General features: G+C 47.0%; 1 protein-coding gene across 2 annotated transcripts in view; it reads right to left on the bottom strand.

Annotated features, from left to right (window-relative positions):
• MAP7 (microtubule associated protein 7) overlaps window positions 1–9,404 on the bottom strand; it is a 122,834-nt gene extending 113,430 nt beyond the window's left edge. For both annotated transcript variants that reach the window (XM_075413970.1, XM_075413971.1), the window contains exon 1: window positions 9,230–9,404. In XM_075413970.1, coding sequence (XP_075270085.1) covers window positions 9,230–9,275 — 46 coding nt within the window. In that variant the 5' untranslated portion in view covers window positions 9,276–9,404. The remainder of the gene's footprint in view (window positions 1–9,229) is intronic.
• Window positions 9,405–13,780: the final 4,376 nt, after the last annotated feature.

Raw genomic sequence — 13,780 nt, 5'->3', positions numbered from 1 at the left:
GAAGGCACTGGACAACTTTGGGGTTTCCTTTTTACAGCACTTCCAAACTCATTATCAGTAAACTACTACACTTAAACACACTCACTTTCACCCACTGGATTCTATAGGTATAACTACCTGCACAATACATTATCTGATATACAACAGTCTTAAACAGCAGTTTGAACAAAGACTGTTAGGATAATTATATTGTGATCTGGGAAATGTAAATATTTATAACAAGGTGCTAATTGATGTTTCTGCTTTAACAGCAGGTATTAAGGCTTGATATAGCTACCTATGAAATGAAAAGCAAGTTGAAGCCAGTCACCAGAACAGTCACCATGATACCTACGTGCAGTCTGCTACAGGTAATCTGATGATTTTCGATGGCTGAACTCTAGATTTGCAATCTTCTTTCATTCACAGAATTGTTTCAGTCCCTGTAAACTATCCAAACACTACATGAAGCTCATTACTGTGATTTAGATTATAACAAGTTGCACATGATAAGTTCATGTTCTACAGCCACTGCCTTGTCAAGGACTCTGCCAGTCTGAACTTACTGAACGTTTTTGCTCTTTCTGGGGTGGGAGGGAAGACAAAAGGCAGTAGTTAACACAAGCTGGCTAACAAAGGAAAAACCTTGTGAAGACAAGACAATTTTTATCTTTCACAAGAGTTGGCAGGCTGTGATGACTAGGACTCTACGTTTTCAAGAAAAAAACGCACTTGATGTAACACTAACTGGAAAGCCATCTTGTGTCATTGGGCATGTCAGGTTACATTACAAGAAAATCAAGCCAACTGAATGCAGGATCATATACTATTGCAAAAGGGGCAAAATTATTTTATGGACAAATTGCCTATGAAAAGCCTTGCAAACAGAAGCACTCATAAGACACTGCTGAATCACAATATACAGATTTTTCCTCCTACTCCACGAGACACCCATTGTACGTTCATCAAGCTACATTTTATAGAAATTTCATGTCTTCCTCCTGCTATTTTTTCACCATAAAGCAGTTAAAATACTGTTTCAAAAGAACACCATACCCAAAGAGCAAGAAGTCAGGGTTTGACTGGGGAACCTCCCACCAAGCAAAAAAACGCTAACCCCTTAACACCTTCAGGAGTAATAAGCTCTCAATCTTAACGCACACTAAGATCTACTGTCTGCCATTATTATGAAACCCAGATATAAGCATCCATTGAATAGACCACTAGTTAATCTCCAGCCTTCAGGCACCCCTTCTTCCCTACTGCCAGCCAGAAGGATTAAAAAAAGTTGGAGGCACAGATACATCAAGCAAGCTTCAGAAGCCGGGGGAGCCTCCTGACCACTGCTCCTCTTTCAGACATTTAAGCTCTCTGAAGCCTGAGGTAAGTTATAACCTCTAGACTCAGTTTCTCCAGTTATAAAATGTAATACAACCTTCAGAAGATTTCTTCTTCTGAAAGAACTCATTGATGCTTATAAAATGCTTTTCTCTTATAACAGTAAGGTCATACAAAGTATTTTAAGAGCTACTAAGCAACTATTGAAATAATAAATAGAAGCAAGTTTGGACTGTGAAAACCACAAGCTGAACAGAGAAGTCAAGCATGTGCTTTAGTGATTTTAGAGCATTATCCACAATCCTTTTCTTATCCTATTCTTCAGTTTTATCCAAAACTGCTAACAGCTGAAGATCATTTTCTTATAGGGTACCAAAAAAGTCACCAACCAAGCAAAAATAACCCCCACAAACTTGAGACAGGTCTGGGACACAGTATTTGTAAAGCAAAATAAACACTGTTCTACCTCTGCTCTTGGGTGTGGATTCAAGGCCTTTTAACATAGAAGGAAATCTTCCCCTCAGCTTAAGTGCATTTTTTATCAAGAATCAGATCAAGTCAACATATTATTTTAACATATGCTCCTTTCCAGATTACCAATATTTCATTGTTATTTATGATTTTCTTCATACCAAGAGGTTCAGGACAAGGTAGGTATCCATCTCGTATAGTAGCATCAAGAAAAGATACAGCATTTTGTGTTTATAGACATGTTTTCCCAGCATGAAACAACAATATCCCACTGGGAACTGGGCTCCAAATGTTTCTTTCTTTGCAAGAAAGATCAAGAAAATCAAGGTACAATTAAAAGCTCCCATCCTGTTCTTCAAAAACAGTACACCAAAAGAATTCAGTGTACCGATCCATCAAAACACACAATCATATTTTGTATGGATATTTTCAACATTAATCATCGATGTCAAAAGCTTTTTTTAAGAACTTATTTAAAAATACGTAATATAGAGAGTGCTAGATCATAGAACATCTCGAGCTGGAAGGGACCCATAAGGATCAAGTCCAACTCCCTACTCCTCGCAGCACAATGCTGGAATATACAGACACTAACTAAACTCCAAAGTCCATCTCTCTGTAATTTCCCTCAGGTGACTCATCTCTTTGCATTTATTTTCTGCTTCACTAGGTTTTAAATCGGGGCAAAAGAACCGACAAAGTAGAGCCTTTTTTCCCCTCCTGTGAGAAAACAGCTATTTACTTAGCATCAAAGAACTAGAAACCTTCTTTTCAACGCCATGTAAATCTAGGACAGAGCAAAATAGCCTTAAAAAGAGAGACGGGATTTCCCTCCACCTTTTTTTTTTAAAAAAAAAAAAAAAAAGAGTTAACTTGGAAATAGCAAAAATAGCCACTACATCAGAAATATCACTCGCATCCACCAAGACAACCACTGTCTCAAACCTCATGCACACCTAATTTTTTCCAGTGTTGCTCTTGTATTCTTTCTTCTTGTATTCTCTCTTCTTTCTGCCTCTTATTGTCAAAAACGGACAGACAATAACTTCATCTTTACAGAGGTTTCTAAGTCTCTCTTCAAACATATCTCTAAGGCCTCACTTTTATGTACAAGGTAGTAAAGGACTGACAGATAATTTTTACAGCAGCACATTAATTTTTTTAAACAACTTCAGTATTTGGTGTATAAACGTCTGATATAATAATTCATTTCTTCTTTCCACCTTCTTGGAAAGAGAAAAGGTCCCTTGCATTGGTCAGTAAGATTGAATATAAAATGCTAGAGAATAAGAAGGGAAAACTTCATCTTTTTGACTAATAAGAATCCTGCTATCAAGAGTATAGATGCACTCTGAATAGCTTTAAATAAACAATGAGCTGACTCATTTCTAAAAGTCAAGGCCATAAAACCACAGTAGTTTCATGAATTTATTCTTCATTCATCCATTGAATTAGGTGCTTCAACTGAAGAAAGAGCAGAACTGTTCAGCCTTTCAAAGCAAACATCCACTTAACTACGTGCTGGGGAAACAGAGGGGAGCAGCAGTGGATTATTAAGATCCTTCAGAAAGCAAACTTAGAAAGGCAGGTTCATCTCTTTTGCCCTTTCTCTCCTGGAGTTTGAACAAATATGTCTTTATCCAGGTTTCATACCACGGTATCTCCCTTTCCAATAAATTTAATTCAGAATTCTTAACCATATCTGCCTAAGAGATATTGAGTTTTAAATAAGCTAGGTCTAGAAATGAAAAGCAAACACCAGGTCTTTATCTTACTATCTACTACCCTGACTACTTTGGCTCCTTTATCTCACCCATCTGTTTATGGGTCCCATCATCTGTCCTTCACAGACTACGCGCATTCTAGACACTACTTTGACCAAAACAGTAAGACAACATATTCTTCAGCTGCAGAACTGCAGGTGCTAGAGCAGCCATGGCGATCGTCTCACATGATGTGGGAGACTTGTTTCTCCAGTCCATGCCTCATCCCTACCCACCCCAGCCCTGGTGAATCACAGGCAGGCAGCGGAGCCAGCAGCTAAGCTGCCTACGAGACCCTGGAGCAGGAGGCAGCTCCGCCAGGACACACACACAGAAGGCTTCTCTTGGAGGTGACCTCTTCCCAGTTTCAGCTGTCTCTCTGACATGTGCAGTGCCACATACTGGACCAAGGGATGTCAAGAGCTCCTCAGAAGCAGCTAGACGGAAGGTAAGTGTTAACTATTTTCCCTTCTGTCAATTAAAACTGAACCTGTGTGTATCCCCACGCACAGGAAAATCAAGGAGATGGCTGGGTGCCCTGCTTTGTTCTGACTCAAACTCACTCATCAGAGTAAAAGACACATGAATGTGGAGGCAAGAGTCTCATCATCCACAAACACTTTGAACACACACACACACACACACACCCCCCTCCCAATAAAACAATCAAATACAAGATGTACACTTACAAGTCTTGTTACATTTTTAATTAAATGGATTTGTATCGCATGACTAATTATAACAATTGCACAATACATACCATGATGAATAAAAGCATTAGATCATTCTTAGCCAACACTTTTTATTATTTATATACAACAGAATGATATTAGATCAGGCTCTATACCAGAACATATCATGTAACTTCAGCCAATGCTCAGTTAAATAAGGACAGGCAGCAAGGAATGGGGACTTCACAGGGCAGTAGGAAACAGGAATTCAGTAGAAGACAGAAGTCACCAATGCTAATTACCTTATTAACAAACAGCGTGGGCAGTGCTGCTACTGCTTCTGTCTGTAAAAAGAGCTTATTTTTCAAATACCTAGTTTGTATACACGTCAAGAGAACCAAACACTTCTAAAGCACTCAAAATCAAGAGCATTTGTGTATGTACTGTTTTTTTGGTAGCAATGTGAACATGCTTCAAAGAAAAGGCATTAAGCTCTTTCATAGAAACATGAACATACTTGAAAGAAAAGGCAATATGCCAAGACCAAATTAAAATTTTCTCCATGGTTGTATTACTGACAGTATCCGATGGATGGAATCCTGTGAACTACTTCATGCTGTGTTAATTACCAGTGCACTCCTAACATCTTGCTTCCCAATACATTTCTTAGAAGGTGACCAAGAAGTCTGGACTTCTGGATTCCATTAACTTCATTAACTTTAAGGGAGAACACTAATTAGAGTATCAGACACAGACACGAGAAATATTTGGAGACAACAGCACTTTACTTCTCCCCTCCATAATGTAGTCTCTCAGTGATTATCAGTCTGGAGCATAAATCATGCATTACTTACATCTCTAAAGAATCTCTAAGTCACGAGGAGTCAGGGTTGCTAACTCCATCCATTTGAACAGTGAGGCAGCCTACCCCCCCCATACATCATCTTAACAGACAACTTAGGGTCGTTTTCCTTGAACTCTGACAGATCTCTTCGGATACATATTTTCAAGATTTTTCTTCAAATCCACAAAGGGTAAAAATGTACCTTCTACTTGTACTAATGAAAACAAGTATGACATGACAGCATAATCAATACTCAGGAACAGCTGCAGAATTAAATCTGAACCAGTTTAACAAATGCACCATCTTTTCATAGTCTTTTTCACCTTAAAGATGTGTAATACACATGTAGTCTGTCCTGACACAGTTCCTAGGAGGCCACTACATCTGTTTAACAGAAGTCACATATAGGGGATCTCCTTCCTAGAGGAAAGGTGGGTGTGCAAAGACAGTTACCACAACAACGCCAGCAGCATGCTGTGGCTTGTATTGTGGGTCTAGACTTACCTACATTTTTTCAAGTGGAAAAGAAAACACAATGTTGCAAGATTATACAGTATTTACATAATTGAGGTAATTATCACACTGATCATATTTAATTACCTTTAATACCACAAATAATTTTAATCTGTAAAGCATTAAACATGTTTATCTGTGATAGCAATAAACCAGGCATCATACAAATAAAGTAGCAGGCACCTCAGGTTACTGTAAATTTGCAATTTCTGCAGTTTGAAATAGCACATACAAAAGAACATCCATTTTCAAAAGGAAGCCCAAGTAAAATGACGATGCATACTGCTTTAGCTAGATTAGCAGAAGCTCTCTTCCTGTAGAGGAAGTAGAATATAAGCCAACTACTCCAGCATCGTTTATCAGGCCTGATTTTCTCATGAGCACTGGAGGTTTTCTGTGGCAGTGGTTGGTGTTGTGGTTTTTATTTGGTTTTGTTCGATCTTATTTTTTGTGGGGTGTGAGGTTTTTTTTGGTCGGTTTTGTGTTTGTTGGGATTACACACACACACAGCCCCACCTGTTTTTTGGGGTTTTTTGTTTGTTTGTTTGTTTGTTTTCTGTTTTTTTTTTTAACCCTAGGAGTGCTGGAAGTAGGTGGCTGGAGAAAGCCAGCCCGACCCAACGTTACACAATATGCATATAAAAAGGCTTGTTCAAACTCTTCCGCTGTGTGTAGTCCTTGCGAAAACATTACTTGACCAATGAAAGATACCAACAGACAGTATTTTATGAGCTTTCTAACGCTGAGGGATGGCTTCTATGAGGATTTTCATCCTCTCGGCCACACTTGTAAGTTTAATTTAGTTGTATCATTTTCATTCTACAAGCTACTGATAAACTGGAGTCTAAGCATTTAGAGCTACAGTAGTGACTCAGGAAATTATTAGTGTAGGGCCAACTAAGTGACCGTCAGATCTGGTACGGAATTTCAAAGTTTGAATAGGTTTTAATCAGAGAGGGGTGGCAATAAAAGAATTAATCTATAAATTAAAGATTCGTAAAAGATAGGCAATATTCACAGCAGGGCTAACTTTTAAATCCTTGCGGGCGGCAATCCGAGCGCTCCACCGCCAGAGACGCTTTGAACGCCGTTACCGTCCGCAGGCAGGTGCTGCCCGGCCAACGAGCCCCCCCCCCCCCGCTATCCGCCTGCCCCACGCCCCGCTCCCCGGCTGCGGGCACGGCTGCGGGCACGGCGGCCCAGCACAGCGGAGCGGCGGGACCGGACCGCCCTCCTCCGGCGAGCCGCCCCCCCGCCGCTGTGCCTTCCCCCCGAGAAACACTGGTGACGCGGTAAGCTGCAGCTTGGCTTGCTCTCGGAGGGAGAAAGGACCAGGAGAAAGCAGCGGCAGCCGAGAAGTCCCAGGGGCTGCTACAGAGAGTAACAGTCCCTCGGCGTTTGGCTTTAACACGCTGCTGACCAGATCACTGAAAGTGCAGGCTTGCTTTGCTGCAAACAGAACAGAACACTACTAAACTCCCTGTAGAAGGCTACACAGAATCGTTACTCTGAAGTTTTTTTGGAAATACGCAAGCGCCTTGCTCTCCCCGGTCTCCCCGCGCCCAAGCAAACTGTCACCGGTGCCCAGAGCCGGCCGGGGCAAGGCTCACAGGCAGCGACCCACGGATGTTCACGGGTGGGCAGCCGTAAACCGCGGTGCCTCAGAAGCTCCTCTGCTGGTATTCCCCACAAGAGGGCTCCTCCCGTCCCGGGAATCGCTGGAAAGCTTGTCAGCACCGCAAGATGCTCAAGCAGCTACGATTGAAAAATTCTGACCGGTGTAAGTTAGCGTGCCCCCTCAGCACTGCGTTCATTTTGCCATCTGTGCACTTATGAACGGCAGAGTAAAAAGCCCTCACCCTGGTAATTAAGGCATTCACCCGAAGAAAACTAGTCAAGAGCAGCAGACCAGCTGCCCAGCAATCCAGGGATCCACTGGCAACTTCTCTCTGCAGAGCCCTTGCAGCGCCATGACAGTTCTCCCCAGGGTCAGCTCTGACAGTCTGTATATCTAGCCACAGGAGGGGGAGGAGGGGGGAAAAACCCACCACCAAACCCACAACAAACACAGAGCTATTAAGCTGGCTTGTTTTGCTTTTCCCGGACGCGCTGCGAGGGCGCTCCTATTTGTGAACGCCTGGAAAGCAGCCCCTGGGGTAACTCCGAGGCCTAGAAGAACCTCAACAGACAACAAAGAGCTTCACATAAGCAGCTTAACTGTGATATTTCACACACGAGGAAGTTTTGAATGCACTTTGACAGACAAAAACAATTTGAACTCAAAATACTCAACACTCACGCAAGCAGATTCACCTCCCGTCTACAAATATGTCCTAATGAGTAAAAGATCACCACAGTAATGTGAAATGAAACGGAACTGCAAAGCGAACTCAGAATAAATCTAGGCATGTAAATTCTATTAACACTATGCATATGTAAAACACCTATCACCTTGCAGCTCATCTCCAGTTTTGGTAAACTATTAGAAAGACTAATAATACAGCTTAAAAAATAAAAATCACATCAACAATGTAAGGCAGAGAACTTAAAAGGAGTTTGTTAAACACGGCTTTAAAAACAGACGGACGGACTGCTCTCCTTGTGGAAAGTGAAGCTGATGCGGCCTCAAAATCTGAAACACGTAGGATGACAGATGCCCGTCCGTTCTGAAGCTGAACTGTAGAACAATGGCTGGGAGCGATTTGTAAAAAGGATTTGTGAGCAAGACCACTACACTTCTAACGTTGCTGAAGACAGACAGCATTTGGATGGATCTGCCCACAGTTGTTGCTTGTGACTGCACGCCCATGTTATGTAAAATATGTATTAACAGTATTATACCGTGGAAACACAGCCAATTAACCAATAGCCACATGGCCTATTCATATGTTGTTCGGACAAAAACCTCACTCTGCGATTCGGGGGTAAACTTGGATGCGCGTTATAGAAGTGAAGGGCTAGCGGCGAGCGAGCGGAATCGCGCTGCGGGAAGAGGAAAAAGCGGAGAGCAGGGGGGGACCGAAAGCCGGAGCCGGACTGGGCAGCCCCGCGGGCAGCACTCCCAGTGAGCGTGCCAGAACGGCAGCCCCTGCGCTGCCCGCAGCAGCGAGCGGCATCCGCGCCCGCAGCGGCGGTACCGCGGCCGATCCGCCTGCGTGAGCCAAAAACCTCCTCCCTGCACCCTCCTCGCCCCGAGGACACGACGAAAGGGTTTTTAAGCGCTCTCGCCGCGTCCGTCCCTCATCCGAGGGGATGCAAAGACACCTCCCCGCTCTCCTCACGGGCTCGCAGCAGCCCATGGCTCGCACGCTCTCCGGGCGCAGCGCGAAGCCCGGTCCCCGCGGACCGCCCGCCCGCCGGGCGCAGGCCCCGGGCCTTGCTGGCAGCGCTGCCCGCCGCCGCGGCGCGGCTCCCAGGGACCCCGCCGGGTCTGACCTCACCCCCGCCGGCCGGACGCCGCTGAGGGCGGCGGGGCTTCGTGCCCGCGGGGGTCTGGCTGTGACGGCGGGGAACTGGCAGCCGCGGGGCGGCCCCGCACCTGTTGCGAGCGGAGGCCGCCGCCGGGCCCCGCTCCTCGCGGCCCGCCCGCAGACCCCGCGGCCGCCGAGCCGCGCCGCGCCGCTCCCCCCGCAAACCGGCGGCAACCTCACCTGCCGGGCGCCGGCAGCCGCCGCTCCTGCCCGCGGCCTCCGCCATGTCTCCTCCTCGCCGCGCAGGGCTGCTCCGCCCCGCGGCTCCGCGGCCCCGGGCAGGTGAGAGCGCCACGTCCCCGCTCCCCCGCCGGCGGCGGGATCTGCCCGGGAGCAGGTGAGGGCGGGCCCGGCGCCAGCGGCGCCCGCGGGCGGGTAGCGGCCGCCCCTCACGGGCACGAGACAGCGGCGGCCGTGCGGGGGCGGGCGGCGGCGCGCCCGCCGCGGCGGCCCCGGCCCGGCCGGTGCGCCCGCGCGTCCCCGGGCGCTGCGTCTTTTCCTCAGCGGGGCAAAGGCGCTTCGGGCGGCGGGCCGCGCCGCTCGGGAAAGGGCTGTGCCGCCGGAGGCTCGTTCTCACAGCCCGGTGCGTGCCCTAGGCTGCCTGCGACGCCCGGCTCCCCAGAAAATGGCTCTGTGAAGAGCTGTCAGCGTACAGAATCACAGAATGTTCGGGGTTGGAAGGGACCTCTGCGGGTCATCTAGTCCAACCCCCCTGCCGAAGCAGGGTCACCTACCAGGCGGGTCTTGAATATCTCCAGAGAGGGAGACTCCACAACCTCCCTGGGCAGCCTGTTCCAGGGCTCCGTCACCCTCAGAGGGAAGAAGTGCTTCCTCATGTTCAGACGGAACTTGTTGTGCTTCAGTTTGTGCCCATTGCCCCTTGTCCTGTCGCTGGGCACCGCTGAAAAGAGTTTGGCCCCATCCTCCTGACACCCACCCTGCAGATATTTATAAGCATTTATTAGGTCCCCTCGTAGCCTTCTCTTCTTCAGGCTGAACAAGCCCAGCTCCCTCAGCCTCTCCTCGTAGGAGAGATGCTCCAGTCCCCTCATCATCCTCGTAGCCCTCCGTTGGACTCTCTCCAGTAGCTCCTCATCTTTCTTGAACTGGGGAGCCCAGAACTGGACAGAGTACTCCAGACGGGGCCTCACTAGGGCAGTGTAGAGGGGAAAGAGAACCTCCCTCGACCTGCTGGCCACACTCCTCCTAATGCATCCCAGGATGCCATTGGCCTTTTTGGCAGCCACGGCACACTGCTGGCTCACAGTCTTGTTACCTCTCAGGTTCGCCTAAACTTGCCCTAATCTGCTGTCCAGGGTCAGAAGACCCCTTAGGAGGGTTCTAGGTCTGGATTAAAGCACCATTTCATTGTGCGTCCGCTTGCGGGTGGTACCGACCATCAGAACTGGGGCTGAAGGAGAGCGGGTGGGTCGGGGAACGGGAGGTGCGCGGCCGCGGCACGCGTGCAGGCAAGCCGAGGGAGAGGTGCAGCCCCGAGACACCGAGCAAATCAAGCTTCTGCCACCGCGCAGAGTGTCCTGCTTTCGCAAGCCGCTGAGCTCAGGGCATGAGGTCTCCTTCCAGCCACAGGGAGGATGAATGTTTTGTCGCGTTAAGAGCCATCTGTGCTCCAGAACAGAGGGAGCTGGGGCTTGGGCGGTGAGCGAGCCCTGTGGTTTGCGGGCAGGGGAGCGCTGGTGAACAGGCCGGGCTGCACACTGAAAGGTGCAAGAGACTCCAAAACCAGCATTGCCTTGGTGATGTTTTCCACTTTGGCGTTCTTCCTGGCTCTCTTCACGGAGGTGGGAAGGTGGCTCTCAGTCAGCCCGAGCCCTGGGTTACAACAGCACTAATAAGGACCAAGAGGCTATCCAAGCTCAAGGACGTGCTATGCCCTGTAGTCAGAAGCCTGCCCTCGGCAAAATCCTGCACTAAAACTTCCCGCGTCCTTACAACATAATCTCAAATCCCCCTCCTTGTGTTCCATCCAGGGGTCAGCTAACATATTCAGGGAGCCAGGCTGAGGAGGCCCAGGCTGACCTGTCTGATGCACCCTGTCCCAAAACGTTTCTTCACGTTCTGCCCGAGGGTACAAGAAGTAATGTGTCTGGCACCGTCTGTAGGCAGTAGCCTCAAGTGGGGACATTACATAAGCTCTTGTGGACAGATCTAGTACACAGATGGATACGCTGTGCTGTTCAGGGAACCACATTCAGACCAGTTTATGATCTCGCAGGTAGCGTAAGTGTACATGGCCCAGCCTAAGCAGGCATCAGACTTGATGCAGTCTTGCAGCAGAGCATACAGAACTGATTGCTGAGCAGCTCTGCAGAAGCCACCTTGGGTCTGGTGAGGCCAGCAGTGAACTACAGGAATTAATTCCCAGCTGGTGCCAGGCGAAGTCTCATGGAGACATTAAAATGATTCCTCGATCACACTCCCTTCTCTTACACATTGCTGGAATTACTGAGCACCCTGAGTCATAGATAACAGAGAACAGGCTGCATGCTTTCAAAGTATCGGCACATAAATGAAGCAACACAATTACATTCTGGTCTATTCATGCTGCATAAAATCAGAGGTTTGAGAACTGTAGTCACAGACTGGTACAGGATCGTGTTTCACACAAAAATCAAATTAGGGGAGAGCGTTGTGCTAGGGTCACTTTTCCAGGGGTAGAGTTTTTTAGTTGCTATGGGTTTTGCAAGTCATCCTCCACCACCAGTCTTTCTAGTGCTTAAAGCTACCTTTAAATGGTACTGTTTTCTGCTGTAATAGCAGTATAAATTGTTAAACAGTAGGTATGTTTCTCCTGAAGCGTAGTTATACTTTTGCAATGAGTTGAATCTGTCTGTGCCCCAACATCAGTGGAACCATCTTCAGAGTAAAAAAATCTGACTACAATTATTTAATCTACTGTTCTTTGTTTAGCCTTTTTTTAATATATATAATTGATAGTTTTTAGTCAGCAAAAATTATTAGATACATGTTAGCATAACATGTTTATGTTTAGAAAAAGAGTATTTAATTTTCTTTGGAAGTACTTGCTAGACCTGAAAAATGTTTAGAAAAAAATATTTAATTTTCATTGAAAATACTTGCTAGACCTGAAAAATTCAGGACATAAGCTGTTCACTAATGTTATGGGTTTACATGGCAAGGTTTTGGTAGCAGGGGGCCAATAGGGGTGGCTTCTGTCAGAAGCTGCGAGAAGCTTCCCCCATGTCTGATAAAACCAGTGCTAGCTGGCTCTTAGATGGACCTGCCGCCACCCAAGGCCAAGCTAGTCAGCGACGGTGGTAGTACCTCTGTGATAAAGTATTTAAGAAGGAGAAGAAAAAAAAAAACCTGCAGTGAAACAGCAGTGAAGAGAGAGGAGTGAGAAGATGTGAAAGAAACAACTCTGCAGACACCAAGGTCAGTGAAGAATGAGGGTGGAGGAGGTGCTCCAGACATTGGAGCAGAGACTCTTCCCTTGCAGCTCATGATGAAGACCATGGTGAGGCAGGTTGTCCCCTTGCAGTCTGTGGAGGTCCACAGTGGAGCAGATATCCACCTGTAGCCTATGGAAGGAGGACCCCACGCCAGAGCAGGTGGATGCCTGAAGGAGGCTGTGACCCCGTGGGGAGCCCCGTGCTGGAGCAGGCTCCTGGCAGGACCTGTGGACCTGTGGAGAGAGAAGCCCACGCCAGAGCAGGTTTGCTGGCAGGGCTTGTGACCCCATGGGGACCCACTCTGGAGCAGTCTGTTCCTGAAGGACTGCACCCCATGGGAAGGACCCACACTGGGGCAGTTTGTGAAGAGCTGCAGCCTGTGGGAAGGACGCACATTGGAGAAGTTTGTGGAGAACTGTCTCCCATGAGAGTGACCTCACGCTGGAGCAGGGGAAGAGCGTGAGGAGTCCTTCCCCTGAGGATGAAGGTGCAGCAGAGACAACGTGTGATGAGCTGACCGTAACCCCCATTTCCCGTCTCCCTGCGCCACTCAGGGGGGAGAGGAGGTAGAGAAATTTGGGAGTGAAGTCAAGCCCAGAAAGAAGAGAAGGGGGAAGGTGTTTTAAGATTTGGTTTTACTTCTCATTATCCTACTCTGATTTGATTGGTAATAAATTAAATTAATTTTCTCCAAGTCAAGTCTGTTTTGCCCATAATGGTAACTGCTGAGTGATTTCTCCCTGTCCATCTCTTTCTCCCTGTCCTTATCTTGACCCACAAATCTTATGTTTTCTCTCCCCTATCCTGCTGAGGAGGAGAGTGATAGAGCAGCTTTGGTGGGTGTCTGGCATTTATCCAGGCCAAACCAAAACAGCTAATTACCAAGACTTATGAAGAAGCAGCTTCTGTCCAGGAAAGTCTTACTCACAATGGAATATTTTGCAGCTGCCCCATAAGAATCTGATGATACCCAGAGCTAGATGCTGCAGTGACACTGACAGTGGATGGAGAGGGAATATCCACCATCCTTTTTTGTTATATATGAAAAAAGAGACACACTGCATAAACAAAAGTAGAAGAAAACAACAGGCCACAATGACTATTCAGTGCATGGAGGCAGGATATTCATTTCTCAAGTCAAGAGCAGCACCAAAAGGAGAATTTTGTTTGTGCCTAGACTGTTAGTATGGGAATTAGACTGAACATGAAAACCAAGAAAATATTCAGTGCTATGATTATCACACTCACATCACGGTAACTTGTTAACGTATTAGAAAGGTTCCCTTGATACTCAGTA

The sequence above is a fragment of the Opisthocomus hoazin genome, chromosome 2, assembly GCF_030867145.1.
Source record: "Opisthocomus hoazin isolate bOpiHoa1 chromosome 2, bOpiHoa1.hap1, whole genome shotgun sequence".
Taxonomy (NCBI): Eukaryota; Metazoa; Chordata; class Aves; order Opisthocomiformes; family Opisthocomidae; genus Opisthocomus; species Opisthocomus hoazin.
Note: the sequence above shows the minus strand (reverse complement) of the source record. Positions and strands in the feature narration are given on the sequence as shown.